We start from the raw sequence: 16,447 nt of genomic DNA on the forward strand, positions 1-16,447 counted from the left end.
AGTTAAAAGAAATAAGTCCAGGTGAAATGATGATTTGGGCTGAAGCGGTAGCAAATTTCAGTTTGGTAGGGCCTCATCCTTGTTACTTACACAGTATTTTAAACAGCGTTAATGCAGCAGTAGGTGAATCTTTACCTATTGTGTGATCATCAGCTCAAAGGTCTATCTAGTGCTTTTCAGTACAGAATAGTTTAACAAGCTTGTTGTTGCTGAAAGCATTTTAATGTGGAGAGGGCTGACATTGTTGTCTTGCTTATCTGATAATGTTAGGGTTTTGTCTGCGATCCGACACCTACTACACCACTTCTATTGGCCATGCTGACTGGGGCTGATTGGAGATGTAGTCTTAACAACCTATAAGGGTCTTGGTTTCCCTGTCTCTGATGAGTGTTTGCAGGTGCTTTCAGTATAGCTATGATCCAAATCTTAAAAGGATGTACAGAAGGTGACCATTTTATGCATGTCCAATTGACACTGTTCCCGTTTTGGCAGATGGGGGCAGGGCAAACTTATATGCGCACAAGGGCCAGGAATGGAAACTCTGCATGAAATGGTTGCCCCCGTATGTTTATTGTCTTAAGCTGGATGGCCTCATCTGTTTATATAAAATACATTTCTGTTAAAGAGTGCAGCATATCCCTTCTTACCAATGTATGGTTTAGTTTAACTGGAGTACTGTTTATAAATAGTATAAATTTATAGTATAAGACTTCTTATTGTATAAGAGAAGTCTTGAGTTATTTTTGAAGCCTGCTAAACATACTTATTAGGGAGTCAGCTTCATTAAAATTCCATGTAAATAGGTGTTGGATTATGCTGTAATTGTACTAAACATTCTTTCTTCCTTTTTAGTATTCAACATGTATACGGAGCTCAGCATCCTCCTTTTAATCCACTGTTGCACGGAACGTAAGTTTTTTTCTTTTTCAAAGCAGATAAAGGACTTAAATCTTCTCAGTATCTAATCTTTTGTTGAAGTCAATGCTTTAGTCATCTTCTCTTTCTGCTTCTGACCATATTGCTCTCTTCGTTCCTGCTTTCCACTGGCTTTTTGAATTTTATTGCTAAACATTTAATTACTTTGGCTTAGCTTGAAAGTCCCTTCACTTTATGGAATAAGCTAATCAGTTTGTAATGCCGTATTCTGTTAAGTAATTTTAATTTAAGCAACTGTGTTTCTTTACTATTGACAACTGTTGCCAAAATTAGGGTAACTTATTTTCATTTTTCAAAGCATTTGACTCTGTTTCAGCTGGCTTTATTAATTGTGTTCATATTACAGATTTGCAAACAATGTTTTAACATTTCTTGGACCAATGCTATATTATATTTGGGAGTGGTAATTATTTTTCCTTATGTCAAACTAATATTTTAAGTTTTGTGCTTTGTCGATGTTTTCTCAAGGGCTGCTTATTATTTATTTGTTTAATTTAAGAATATTTTTAATAGAGCTATTATCTCCCAGTTTAGCCTGGGAGGCTGTCCCCCCCCCCCCCAACTGTGCCTGCAAGTTGACAAAGTGGGTCGTGTCAGCACTTTTGAAGTTGTTATTTGACAGCTTAATAATGTCGGGGGACAGACAGGTGAGTTGCCCCATGCAACTGTCAAAATGGCTTATGGAGCCCTCAAGCTGAAAAAGGTTCCCCATCCCTCACTTAAACCAAGAAATGTATTATATATTGTGCACAATGAGCTGACATAATGTTTCCCGTTGTTGTATGGACCTCTTAAAGAAGCTCTGGCCATTTGGGAGCACGCTAGCTGCCTCCTCAGTTTCCTTTGCGTGAGGGTCTCTTGTACTACAAGTTCACTGGATATACGTGAAGCAATATAGATACACATCCATCTGTATTTACATTGCAGTCTTAATTCCTACATAGAAGTTTCACTGTGACATCTTGTTTTTTTTTGTTCTTTTTTAAAAAAATAATATTTATTAGATTTTTTATAGTTGTAAAAAGAAAAACGGTGGAGAAAAACAATACACAGATTCAACAGACAATACATCAACAATAAAAAAGATACAATACAACAGTACAACAACAACAAAAAACAAAAACATTTAAACACACATCCAAATTTCATATCTATATCTTTCATTTGCTTGTTTCCTCGACTTCCTCGCACCTCCCTTTTTTGTATTCTAGTTCAAATTAGCTGGTTCAACAAATCCTTTCCCTCTTCTTCAATTTTTCTTCTATAATTTATCCTAACACAATTTAACTTTAAATTTTCCACTTTAGCGCATTAACAATTAATATTCATATAGTTCTTAATAACACTTCTGCTAAAACCATGTAACTTCATTCCAATATTCTTCTAACATTCATTAATTTTGCAATATTTCTGTAAATATACTTTAAATTTTTTCCAATCTTCCTCCATCGACTCTTCTCTCTGGTCTCGGATTCTGCCAGTCATTTCCGCCATTTCCATATAGTCCATAGGTTTTTTGAGAGGTTCACTGTGACATCTTGATTGGTGATGGTAATAGGAAATAGTTTCCCCCCAGTCTTACTTGTAAGAAATACCATGTATGGTCTCAACAGTGGCAGGAGACACGTTTTTCCTCCTGTAGAGCTAATACAACAAAATAATTTTGTTTCATTGATAATGCTACTCAGCCCTGGATTGCCCACCAGATTTTAAAATTGGTCCCTTTTGCTTCTCCGATCTTTCGTATCACTGCGGCTTTCCTTCTTGCACAGGCAAACTAGCTTAAGCAGATATGAACTGAGAAATAGCAGGAGGTGAATTATTTGAGAGGCTTGCTTTCTGTCGGCTGGAGGAGAACCAATTTATGAGCTGGCAAAAAGATGCAAACTGTAAATGTCAAGTCTGGAGGAACTGAACTAGAGTATGGATTTTATCGCTCCCTGTTCATACTACTATTATTTCTGGAATTGGAGTAGTTTGGCAGTGCAGCTGTAATGTGCTGATCTCTTAACCATTTTTAATACATTGGGATTAGTTCCTTTCCTCCCCCGCCCTGTGGTGTGAATTCTCCCTCTTTCCTCTGCCCAGTTTAACAGGAGTCACTGTCACGTATAGCTACACTCGCTATGGTTGATGGTTACCAAGCTTTGAAACCAGTTTGTACACCCTAGTTAGATTAATCATACTTGTTCACATACTGATGGTAAGCCATAGTTGAGACTGGGAAGGTTGGTAAAATCTCCCGAGGAGCTAAGAGAGTGGCAGTATTATTTTGACACAACGTCAGGCAATCTCTTGAGGCTACTGAACTTCCTGACAGTAAGAGCTGTTCGACAGTTGAATTTGCTGCCAAGGAGTGTGGTGGAGTCTCCTTCTTTGGAGGTCTTTAAGCAGAGGCTTGACAACCATATGTCAGGAGTGCTCTGATGGTGTTTCCTGCTTGACAGGGGGTTGGACTCGATGACCCTTGTGGTCTCTTCCAACTCTATGATTCTATGATTCTACTCTGCGAATATAATACCGTTTATCAACCTTGTTGGGTAGTGACCTGGATGGTCAAGATTTTTACATGTTGCAGTAGGTCTGTGAATGATTAAAAATTGCAAGTATTATATTGGGTTTGCAAATGACCGCTTGTCTAGTGATGAGGAAAACAAGCTTTATAAAAGTTCTGTTGAATTAGGTAACTTTCTGACAAAGGTATCTCTGGCAGGTTAGCTTAAATAATTTACAGACTTGTTTGTGGAGCTGAAATACACCATCTTTTTTTTTAACCATTTGTGAAACGTGTAATGTGGTTCCTACCTCTTTATTTTAGTACTCTGTAATTAATAAGTTGTCACAAAGGACAATGAAGAATCTGAACAAGCTAGGAATTGTATATTGTTGTATAATCTTGCTCTCTTCCCCGCCATCATGATGCTACGATTTTACATTGTCTCTCTGATTCAGTGTCTGTAGTATAGGCATCTAAAAGGTGCATGGTAACCTTCTGTATAACAATAGTTTGCACCTCATGGAAAGTCTTTACTTCACTGGGATATTTTCTTAAGCAGATAAACTGTGGTTCTGCCTTCCCATACCCAAAAGTGAGTGTGCCTTCTACTATTTGAAGAAGAAGAAAATGTTTCCTGACAAGCAGCAATAATAATTTGTATGTCTATCAAACATGACAACACAGTGTAAAAGAAATGATTCTTTAAACCTACTTGTTTCAGTGCTGCTTAAGATTTGTATTTTAAGGCAATTAAATTAGGCAGGTTCCTTAGACTTGACAGTGAAGTTTTCTTCAGCTTGATAAAAGCTAGGAAGATCTTGGAGGCTAAAATAATCAGGGCCATTGTGCACACTGTATTCTGCATACAACCCTGCATGGAATGGTAGCTAATCACAGCTTTCTCACTAGTGTGTCTTTATGATGTCTGCCATTCCCACTTTACTTGTTTAGACTTGTATTTACAGTGCAGTCGTACCTTGGAAGTCGAATGGAATCCGTTCCGGAAGTCTGTTTGACTTCCAAAACGTTTGGAAACCAAAGTGCTGCTTCTGATTGGCTGCAGGAAGCTCCTGCAACCAATTGGAAGCCACGGAAACCTCATCAGACATTCGGCTTTCAAAAATAGTTCGCAAACCGGAACAGTCACTTCCAGGTTTGTGGCGTCTGGGAGCCAAAACGTTTGAGAACTAAGCTGCTTGAAAACCAAGGTACGACTGTATTGTGTATGTGTATGCCAAAATTGATGAAGTAGCCCTCACTTATGACTCCTTCCCTTTGTGTAAAACAGAAGTTTTGCCCAGTAATTCCTATGAGACGCAAACTGAAATCTGAAATAGTTGCCTTTAAAACATTACTTGCTAGGCTTTTTTTTTTTAAAAAAAGCATTGCTCCTATGCAGTAGATGACATGGCTCAAACACACTTTGAATTCAAAAGAAAAGAAGAAGGAATAGGTTTATATGTCTGGAGAAAAATAACCCCTCTTTGTACGAAATCATTTTTTTTTAGCCTTGTGCTACTGTCATGTGCACATTTGGGACATGGTGAGGTTTACTTTGGAGAGAATATGTATGGAAATGGGATGTTGAATAGTCTGAAATAAAATTCAACCAGTAGCTAAACTTTAACAGGATTGCACTTGGTTCTTTGTACTGAGCTAAAGGTGTTTCAAGATAAGCAAGCTAATTCTCCTGCAATCTCTTGAGGTTCAGACAGTTTCTACGATATTTAAAGGGAATTGCTCACGAGGTCCTTCACCTATCAAAGCAAGCACACACAATGCAAATATGTCATTTAATGTTCAAGACAATGAAACAATATCTTTGAAAGGCTGTATGAAACAATAGGTTTGTGAACGCAGAAGGAAATAAAGGAGTAACAAACACCTTTTGACCTACATACCTTTCTTGGTTTACTTTATAGAATCTGTCCCCCCCTTTTTTTATTAAGCTAGCAAAGCTTTCTCATTTATAAGCCTTAAAACATAAAATTACAAATAACTCTGGGAAGCTTTCCTGTGCGAGTCCCATTGAAATGGACTTACTCAGCTCAATTAAAATTAATGGGGCTTGCACAGAATTTACCAGAGGATTGTGCTTGAAATAAGCAGGAAGTAGCGTAATGGGGAGAGAGAAGAACTGGATGGAAAAGAGGGACTGGAGCAACTCTGAGTTTATGTAGATGATCTGGGAAATGGATCAAAATGGATTTCAGTCCTACTCTTGTGTGGCTAGCAGTACTGAGCAGCATTCTGCTCAATCCCTCTTGGATTTGTTGAGCTGTAATGGTAGGCTATTCTGCCCACATTTACTGTCAGTGATTAGTGTAATAGAGAATTTTGGAGGTTTCATTAAATGTTTGTTTTGCAGAAAAATGTTTCGAAGCCCCTCAAGTTTGAGTTTGTGGGTTTTTTTTGGTAAAAAATTTCTCATAAAAATTGTTCAAGTTAAATGACTTTGGGAAGTGAAGAGTAATTTATTTTGAGTAATTTTTAGGCATGAAAGAATGGGGAGCAGGGAAAGGTCCTGGGTTCAGAATTAGCACGGTGCCAGGCACATTTTGCGCCTAAAGATTCTCCGTTTGCGAGCACCTAAAAATGTCTGGGTGCCATTTTTTGCGCCTGGCTGATACTGAAGGGTTACTGAAATGCATGTGCTTTAAAGCCTCAAAGTATATGTTAAGGATAGACAGTATGTTAAGGAGTTTAACAATAAGGAGGAGAATGTTTTGAAAACTGAAGTGGAGTACCAATATTTTTATTGTAAACACCAAATTAAACATGCATTAACAATATCTGCTAAAAATGTGATATAACAATGTGTCACTTATGTAAATTGCATATTAGTTCATGCTTATCAAAACAATAAAAAGAGTTGCCACCCCCCCCCCCCCCCAGTTTTGGCACTCACAACCCAGGTTCCAGGAGCCGTTCGGCTGCTAACTTTTCTATTCCACTTTCTAACACTGGAGAGGGCAATACTACAATGTAAAAGAAATGGATAAGTGAAGGGAGAGGCAGGCTGTGCTTGAAAGTAGCACTTAATATGTGAAAGATGGAAAGTATTTTGTGCAAAGTATCTTCTTGAACAAGCTATTATTTATGAACTGGAAAAATACACACAGAGAAGAAGAGGAGTTTGGATTTGATATCCCACTTTATCACTACCCTAAGGAGTCTCAAAGCAGCTAACAATCTCCTTTCCCTTCCTCCCCCACAACAAACACTCTGTGAGGTGAGTGGGGCTGAGAGACTTCAGAGAAGTGTGACTAGCCCAAGGTCACCCAGCAGCTGCATGTGGAGGAGCGGAGGCGCAAACCCGGTTTCCCAGATTACGAGGCTACCGCTCTTAACCACTACACCACACAGCGATCCCTTGTCCAAGACCCTTGTCCAAAATATGCCGGGCATTCTTCACAGCATCACTGCTTCTGAGCACCAGCTTGAGACCAGCCTCTTCCATTGCTCTTCAAATTTAAAATCCAGAAATATCCTTTTAGTTGGAGCTAAAATGGGGTTGTATCCAGCAAAATCACCCCCTTAGTGCAAGAACTTCATCTGTCTGCATGCCCCTGGTGGTCCCCCAATCTGCTTTAGGGGGTTGGGGGAACCCCCAGAACAGATTTAAGTGGGTGCAGGTCATGGGAGGGAGAGGAAGTCATGTTGTGCTGATGGAGGGCCTTGCAGTAAGATACAAACCACAGTAACTAGATATGCCAAATGCTATGGAAAACTGAAAAAGCTGCACATCTTAACTAATTTTTGGTTAGCTGCACATTGTTTGCTGATTAGCAGCTCACTTCTTACCAAGTCTTCTCAGAAATATGTCCCGTTGAATTTGGGCCAGCCTTAGTATAACTTTTTGCTTTAGTGGGGATGAACTAGTTACTTAGTCAGGTAGCATAATAAGCACAAAAGTGCCTGTTCTTGTGTAAAGTGCTGGTTTTTCTTTTAAACAGCTTAAAACCTGGAGCCAAGCCACCAACAACTCCAGTGAAACTGAAGAAAATCAGCACGTTTCAAGAATTCGAAAGCAACACGAGCGACGCTTGGGATGTTGGGGATGATGACGACGAACTCCTAGCGATGGCTGCAGAAAGCCTTAACACAGATGTAGTCATGGAAACAGCTAACAGAGTAATTCAGAATCACAGCAAATTACAAGAACAGCACAAATTGCAGGAGGAACAGGTGGAAAAGGAGCAACCACAGCAGCTTTCAGAACTGCCCTCAGCTGCGTGTGGTGACAGCAGACTGGTTAAATCTGTCAGTGAAAGCAACACATCAAGTTCTGCAGGTATATTAAACCTCAAACTCCATTGCCATTCATTGTTTCTCTAGGTTGAAAGCTGTAGTGTATGCCTTGTTCCAGGATTTCTTGAGGGCTTGGAAGCTTTCACTTCCCTCTTAAGCCAGACAGTAATTGAAAGGGTCATGTTATCCATTCAAAAATAAAAATAATGAGAAGTTGGGAAAATGTGCTAGTAGTTCTTGTACTTTAGACTCTAAATCTACCCCACTAATGTCTATGGGACTAATCCAAATAGTGGCATTTAAGGACCATAACTCAGAAGGGCCATTTAATTGAGAAGTCCCCTTTCCAGTCACCACTTGCTTCGCATGTGATATTCATTCGTAGGGGGTTCTCCATGATTACCTATATGTGTGGGCAAGTTGATGAAGGAGTAGGAGTTCAGACACCAAGCCATGTAGGGCCAAAGCTCAACGCTGCTACAAGTCAGTGTAGACAATGTCTTGGACAAATGTCTTGACTTGGTATAACGCAGCTTTCTGCATATACTATTTAAACTAAGCACCAGCACTTGGTTTGGAGTTCACAAAGCGACTAGAAATCAGTGGAGCTTTCAAGCACTGATGACACACCCAGTTGTCTTTCATAACCTCATAACTGTAATCTTCTTTCTCAAGGCTGTCTTCAAAGGCAGCCCCACAAACACCACATTGTGACAGTCCTAATTTTGAGGTTATAGGACCATAGATAAGAAAGTGGACAAAGTAAACTTTTCTACTCTGAACTGCGAACAAGGCGCTCTTGACATGAATACTTGGTAGCAGGCTGCATGTCATACAAAAAATATCATGCATGACTATATTTATGGAGGTGTTTTTAGTATTTTCATGTAATCCTGAAGAAATGAGTCCCGAGTTGTTTTTAAGACACACAAAGCACTGTTTCCTCTTTGTCTTGGAAGCAAAAAACGGGAAACCCTGCTACATCACTGTGGAAGTGTTTAATAGAAGAAAATATTGTAGGAACCATTTAAAACATTAATACTTGAAGTGTGTGTGTTTAATGCCATTCTATATGAATAACCCATCAGTTGTTCTCGGCTGCTTCTTCACAAACGTGAGATTCTTGGTATTGACATGATGACAGGGAGTTCTATTTTTATAGCTGTTTTGAAGCCACAGTGGATATAACATTTTCTGTCTCTAACCAAACAACTGTTACAAATACTTGTGTCCCAGTGTTTTTCTGTTTTAAATTAAAGTTTTACCTTTGCATTATAAAAAATAGATCACTTGATGTCTGTCTGTTTGCTCCTTTATATACTCTACAGATGGTGCTGATGAAGTTATTTCTGTGCCAAGATCTCAGTCCCTTCCACAAGCCTCCACTGTTACTCTGGTGGGTGGAGTGACAGACCACAGTAGCTCAGGTATCCCTATGCTATCGGAAAGAGAGGCATCACGTTTAGATAAATTCAAGCAACTTCTGGCTGGCCCCAACACAAACCTTGGTGAGTACTGCTTAACCATTGGTCTTCAACTGGTGGGTTAGGACAGAGGTCTAGGTTGCGACCAGAGGTCACAACAGCAGTGCTGCCAGCTTACAGATATATGGCAACAAGTAGTGGGTTCTTCAATGCATGCTTTAAGTTGAAGTTGGGTCTTGTGTAGCAAGGTTATCTCTGGCAGTTTGAGCCCTGCTGAAGTGTGATATGTACTTCTCTAGGGATTTAGTTATTTTGTAAGGAACAAAAGTTTTGAGCTTATCTATTTCAGCCTTTCAAGGATTTTAAATTGTGATTCTGTTTTATGGCAGGTCTTAATTGGTGTTACAGTGAAATTCCCTTTTTACGTGTTTGGTACTGAACATTGATTTATTCTCTGGTTTCAACTGCACTAGTCATGAATGTCCATTTTTACACCACTTCAGCATACATGGTTTCCCCCAAAGAATCCTGGGAACTGTAGTTTTTAAGGGTGCTGGGAATTGTTAGGATACTCCTTTCCTGCTCGCAGAACTACAGTTCACAGAGTACTCTGGAAAGAGGGATTGTTGTTAAACATGTTTAAGTTTGTGGTGTGGGCGTGCCCCTCACCCTTTCAGCCACCTTGAATTGTGTTCGATTTGAAATCAAATATTCTAGTTTTATAAAGTAGGGCTTGATTTCATAACCTGATAAGGACTTTGTTCACGTAAATAAAGGTTTATATTGCACCGTCTGTATATAAATTGTATAAACTACATAACCTTGTATGCATTGACTGTTTTGTATAACACCCGCTTCTGTTAGGCAAGGGGAGCAGCAGGGAACTTGAATTGAATTGAATTGAAATTGAATTCCTTCCTATTCATTTTATATTTATTCTGGAAAGTGAAAATGTGTAGTTTCTGAGTTGTTCTTTTTCACTCCCCCGCCCCTTTCATTACTTTGTTCTGTCACCTTCGAACCTTTTGAAAGCCTGGCAGCTTATCTGTTGGCAACAATTTGAAATCCATGTTCACTTTACAACCAAGTTAAACCCATGACATCAGTTTCATTTCAGCGTTTGATTCGGTTACCCACATTTTGTAGCAGCCCCTCTCAAACTCCCCAAGTGACGCCTAGTCTTTCCCCCTGATTTCCTTCCCCAGCTCTTTCTAGATCAAATGTAAAGCTGATCACCACTCATGAACATTAATGGAAATGCAGAGCTCTAGTTATCTGACAGAAGATAGTTAAAAAGCCCCGAGGTCAGTTTGCCATAATAGAGCAAATGGTGAAGACTGCTCTGATTTGGAATAGCATGATGGATGGCATCAAAAGCTGCAGAGAGGTGCAGGAAAACCAGTAAGATTGCAGTCTCCCATCAATTCCCTCGTGCAAATCATCCACCAGAGTGACTAAGGCTGTTTTCTGGCACGAATCCAGATAATCAGTATCTCTCCTGTGGAAATTGGACTGGAATTTCACCTCCCAGGACACACAGGCTTGGTGGAGGGGCAGAATCTTGTTTCATTTCCAGATGCTTCTAAGAAGGCAAGAGGTGGATGCAATTCCTTGCACTTTATGCTGAATTCTGAAAGTTCCCCCTCCAAGAGGAGGAAAAGATGGAAATTGCACTACAAAAAAGGAAGAGCTGCTCGCTGCCTTCCTCCATCAAGTGTTTATCTCTCCCTAATGACTAGATCTTTTTAGTGCCTGGGATTTCTGCTCTTTCTTGCTTTTTCTGTGCCTTGTTGGTCAGAGAACCATAAGTTTCAATAGCATGTGCTTAGGTGGTGAGTGTCAGGCTTGGTGGGCTGTCTCTAAAATGCAGCAACTACCATTAAGCCAGCTCTAATATGCCATCAGCTTTCCTACCTCACTCCTGAATGACAGATAGTTTGTAAAACCATTAGGCACCTTATGTACAAGAAGTGTGATCATGGGAATTGCAACAGTGAAATGCCTTTATAACTCTCAATAATGGGACTCAATTGTTGAGAGATTTGGCCAGGTTACAGACACATTTGGAGCTTGCTTAATTTTTAGAATTAAATTATTTTTTTCAAGGATGTGGCATTAGGCTTTCTGGGCATTTTGTAATTGCCAGGGACTTGTCTCATCAATTGAGAGAAAGCAAGAGTCTTCAAATCTTGGCTAGCTCTGGTCACCAAACACAACCTTTTGGTTACTATGAGCTTACCTTTCCTGTTCCATGCAACTGTGTGGAAGTTCAAGTCCTGCTATGTTCAGTTGGGTTACTCCCAGAATGGTATACATAGGATTAATGTCTTGGTTCCTGATGTGCTATATAGTGGTTTGACTTCACGCCTAGAGGTGCACTCCATTGTCTCTCAAGACAGACGGATGCCAACCAACCAACACCAGTGCAGGAAGCACAGTGGTACCTCTGGTTACGAACGCTTCAGGTTACGAGCTCCGCTAACCCGGAAGTAGCTGCTCCTGGTTGCGAACTTTGCCCCAGGATGCGAATGGAAATCATGTGCCAGGGGCGCATTCCCCATTAGCGAAAGCGCGCCTCAGGATAAGAACGGTTTCTGCTTAAGAACGGACCTCCGGAACAAATTAAGTTCATAACCAGAGGTGCCACTGTAAAGTCATCTGATGTAGTCATCTGATGTAATCTCTTTTTCAGCTTCAGAAGTTTGGAGCTGGGGGAGGGAAGTGGGGTGTCATTTTGGCAGTGGGTAGCTGAGGAGCATCTTGGTTGGTTGCCTGCTTCCAAAACAGCTAGCACCATCCTTCCTCTTTGGTAAGGGGGATGAGTAAAAACCTTAGTGAAAAGCATTGCATTTTAAAAATACTCTGTACAAGCTATAAATGTTTCCAGAGGGAAAAAACCCCTGTATAGGAAGGAAGTTTTATGAAGTACAATTGCTATGTAGATCAACACTTATTTCTACAGCTCTCATTTGCCCTTTTGACCACCCACATTAAAATTCTCTCTTAATGATCTTCTAAACATTCTGTGCTTCCTTTCACTTAAGCTCTTATGCAGTTATTTTCTGTTTCTTTCACATCTCCACCTCATCTATTTCACTATTAAATTTCCCAACTTTCTGCCCTAGTTAGCTAATCTAGCTTGCTTTTTTGTCTAGATTTCTTTCTGAACAGGTTAACTCCTTCAGCACACTTGTATTTGACTTATCAGTTTCTGTATGCATTCAACTGACACTTTTGCTTCATTGAAGATTAAGGGCTTTATTTGCTAGGATTTTTTTTATTTTTAATGAAGCACCTAACAGAGCTATTACTCTTAAAAAAATGCTTGCAGTCGTTTCCATAGTGATATCAAGCCTTTTTTATAAAAGCCATTTTCTGTATGTGCTGTTTGACTTCCCAGATGCTGTTGGGGGAGCTGGAGTTCCATGAATCTATTGTCTTGGAAGAATATTCTAGTTCTTTATAGTTAAATTATGCTAGGATTCTTTTTAATAAGGATGTGAAGCTTATAAATCTAGTTTATCATGTCTATCATTTAATTGTTCATGCAAACCGTTACTTCATGTAGCGATTTGCATTCATCTTGCTGAATTAACTGTTTGATGTCGCAGGATGGATAATGCATGTGCAGGAATTGTGGGTACCCTTAAAATTATGATTCTAGAAATATGATACTTAAAGGGAAGTATAGAAGAATGGATATTGGTTTTGAACACAATACTGCATTGAGTTATGTGTGTGATTTCAAGGAGACCCACAGTCTGGCAGTACCCATTAGTTTGAAGCTGGGTGGCCCTATAATTTATAATAGAGAGAGATGTTCTGCCATGCAACTGTGTGGTATAGTTCTATGAATCAAATTGCTGTTAGGTAATATGGTATTTGTTTCAACAAAAATCTGTCACAGACTAAATGAGGATTGTGTTGTAGAAACACATAATTGACATATCTGGTTCAGCCATTTTTAGCTAGATATGCAAGCCCCAATGAATTCAGTTGGATTTCAGGAATGTGTAGGTTTTGCCCCCTTCCCTGAAAACCTGTTGGAGCCTGCCTAGCTCCAGCTGTTGAAAATTCCTATGGTCTGTTTCCTACAGCTCCCCCAGTAAGGAGAGGTTGGAGAAGTTTAAAGTATTGGCTTACTTGTCATCTTTCCCTGCCCTTCGAGGAAAAACAGGGATTCCTGTGTAAGAGGAGCAGGAATAGGTTCTTGTCTGGGAGAATGGGAGAAGGAGTTAAACTATTTGCTTCCATAAGAGGTAGTGATGGCCATCAGCTTGGATTTCTTTAAAAGATGATTTGACAAATTCATGGAGGACAAGCCTAATGGCTATGCTGTACCTCCACTATTGAAGCAAGTAGGCTTCTGAACACCCTTTGTTTGGAGTTTCAGGTGTGGAGAACGCTGTTGTGGTCAGATCCTGCTATTGTATTTCCCATAGGCATTTGATTGGTAACAGTGAGAACAGGATGCTGGACTAGATGGGACTTTGGGTTGGTTGATCCAGCAGGGCTCTTATGGCCTGTAGTGCTAGGGCAAAATTGACTGCCATTTCTAATTAGCGATTTCAGCCGGGCAACCTAAAATAGCTTAGTGTAGACAGCAAAATGCTCAGTGGGCACTGAATGCTTGTCTGATGGTTGGTGGAAATTGGGGCAAGGGAAATTGAGTGGAGTATTCCTGGAAGAAGGCATCTATGGGTGGGTGGCACCCTGAATGGGAACAGTTGCACAGCAACATTTACGGGTCCAACTTGATGACTAATGGCCATTGTTACACAAATTCATAGAAGACATGTCTAATTCAAGGTAGTGGCCATCGCTACATTGATTGTGTGAAGCTTTTTTCCTGTGTGAATTTGCTTCATCTGTCTGCCACAAATCTCTTCTATCATCAGTTTTATAGAATGACCCTTAGTATTATGGGACAGAGTAAAATGTTTCTCTCCCATCTGCTTCAGAAGCACTGTGCATTGCTTTTGTTAAAACACTTGGTTAAAGACATTTCAATCTAATGGCTACATCAGGATAGATATTCTTTGTGATACCTTAATGTTCCCTATCCCTACACTCAAAAGTAATTTCTCTTCCACCCCCTTGATGTTGCTTAGAGACCCTGGGCTCATTAAATTTTTGGGGTCTAAAGCAAAAAAAGGGAGAGGAGAAAAAGCACTGGTCATTGCTGTTGTCTTCCTTTTAAGAGGAAAAACAGAGTGTGGATGAAGTCTGGGTTTTTAGTTAAAACAACTGGAGTACTTCTCTGCCTGGCAGCTGGAAGAAGAGTTACTCCTACCAATGGAATTTTTCTTGCAAAAGAAAATGAGCTGCTATATACCTCACAAGTGCCCTTATTGTCAGAGAACATCCCTGTAAGATTCCTTGACATTTTCCATCATCACTTTCATCATTATATATTTTTCTCCATTAGTTGTTTTTTTAACAAGAAAATTGGTGCCTCTCAAACTAACATCCTAGCTGCCCTGTTACTTTAATGGCTATAACTTGTTTTTCTAGCTTTTCAGGTTTGCTTCTGTATGGTAAAATAAATCTGCTTGGTTCCAGAAACTCCCCATGGAAAACGGACCTGTAGGACAGCCCATTTCTGCAAAGACCAATTAAATCCCCATCACATAAAAAAGCCAGGGCTCTTCCATTTCAAGGTTGTGATGACATGGCTCAAAGAGCCCTCTGATTTTCAAGCTTTTTTGAAAAGTTTGTTGTTGTAGGAGAGATGGCAGACTGCCATTGTATTCATGTGCATATTAGTCCCAGAACAAAGGACCAGGGCACTTATTGAGTGGCCAGGCATTTCCAACTGGAAAGTCTCTTGAATTTCTGTCCTTTTTAATAGACATTGTCTGGCAGGGAGAATGAATGCCACCTTTGGAATGGGTGAAGCCTGTATTGGATCTGACTATGCAATGCAAGGCTAATTGGAGAAGATGACATGTTATGGGGGTTTTCATTGCTCATTCAAAAGTGGGGAGTTTGAAACAAATGCTGAACAATTACATTGGTACCTCAGTTTACGAATTTAATCCATTCCGGAAGTGCGTTCTTAAACCAAAACCATTCTTAAACTGAGGTGCGCTTTCCCTAATGAGGTTTCCCGGCCCTTGTGCCCTTCCACCGTTCGGATTCCATTCTTAGACCAAGGTAAAGTTCTCAAACCAAGACACTATTTCCAGTTTTGCTGAGTTTGTAAACCAAATTGTTCTTAAACTGGACTGTTCTTAAACCGAGGTACCACTGTTATTGGAATCTTAAAATTGCGGGCATGCTACTCCTTACAGGACATGATAATAAGAGTGAGGAAATCCTACTTAAAGTACTTACAGAATGTTCAGAATTGACTTAACAGCACTTAACAGGATGGGGGTGGGTAAGGTTTTACGCTTCTGCTGTTTAATACCATGCTGCTCAGCAAAGTAAATTAAATACTCTGATATATCAGCAGCTAAACTGTTGAACATTTCGTATGTGCCTTAGGAAACTTGAGCATATCATATTAAATGGAACAGATTCTAGACCAAGGGTTCTCAACCATTTGGGATTTATGGACACATTGGGAATTTTGAGAGTGTTGTGGGTACCATCACAAAACGCGCAGTGCGGTGTGTGGCCTGTCCAAAAGTGGCTGGCTGCTGTGGGGTGTTGCCAGGCTATTTATTCTAAATATGAGAGCAAACTCACTCAACCAGTGGTTGAAGCACATTTCCCCAGCCTTTTCTGATGCTTGATACATTTCAAAGAAGGCAAACTGGAGAGGATGAGGTTTTACTCCGTTTCTTGGGCAGGTTACTTTGGAGTACAATGCAATAAACCTTACCCACCCAGGTCACCCCAATTTAACTTCAAATAATTTGCACTGCATCCAAAATCAATATCCCACTGGCAGGCAGTTTTTGGAGGGGAGGTTGCTGAGCCTCTTATGTGATCTGTGCCATTTGGCTGCCATCTTGGATCCTCCCCATTTGTAATGCAAGCACTGTTCCCTGTCAGATTAGCACATCTGAGGGAATGGGTTGTGTATCTGGCAGTGACCACAACCAGCACCCATAGGCAGGACCCATGTCCTCTTAACCATTAGGATGTGTGACAAAACGGATTCCTGAGGTAACGGGTGTCAGATTATTTGCTTTGCGCAATATCTTTTCTCATTTCATTTTCATGTTATAGGATCTTTCTATTTTTTTACCTCATTTTAAGAACCTAGCATTTGAAATACTTGCAGCCAACCTGTTGCAGGGATAAATGATGTGTTGGATTTGCACCTGCTAATAGTCTTCTGTAGTATTGTGAAAGTAATCTTGCTGTTGCATGATCAAAGTAGTGGTTT

The 16,447-nt window shown here is 40.0% G+C and overlaps 1 protein-coding gene and 1 long non-coding RNA gene across 2 annotated transcripts in view; one reads left to right on the top strand and one right to left on the bottom strand.

The window, feature by feature from the left end:
* The window catches only part of LOC310658326, a 116,952-nt gene that overhangs the window by 89,990 nt on the left and 10,515 nt on the right, over window positions 1-16,447 (bottom strand). The gene's annotated exons all lie outside the window — the stretch shown is intronic.
* TBC1D22A (TBC1 domain family member 22A) overlaps window positions 1-16,447 on the top strand; it is a 121,580-nt gene that overhangs the window by 6,154 nt on the left and 98,979 nt on the right. Inside the window, exons 2-4 of the mRNA XM_083399843.1 lie at window positions 853-909; window positions 7,390-7,727; window positions 9,013-9,192. Of these exons, the coding sequence (XP_083255969.1) occupies window positions 853-909; window positions 7,390-7,727; window positions 9,013-9,192 (575 nt within the window). The remainder of the gene's footprint in view (window positions 1-852; window positions 910-7,389; window positions 7,728-9,012; window positions 9,193-16,447) is intronic.

This window comes from Podarcis tiliguerta (assembly GCF_965153285.1).
Source record: "Podarcis tiliguerta genome assembly, chromosome: 10".
Taxonomy (NCBI): domain Eukaryota; kingdom Metazoa; phylum Chordata; class Lepidosauria; order Squamata; family Lacertidae; genus Podarcis; species Podarcis tiliguerta.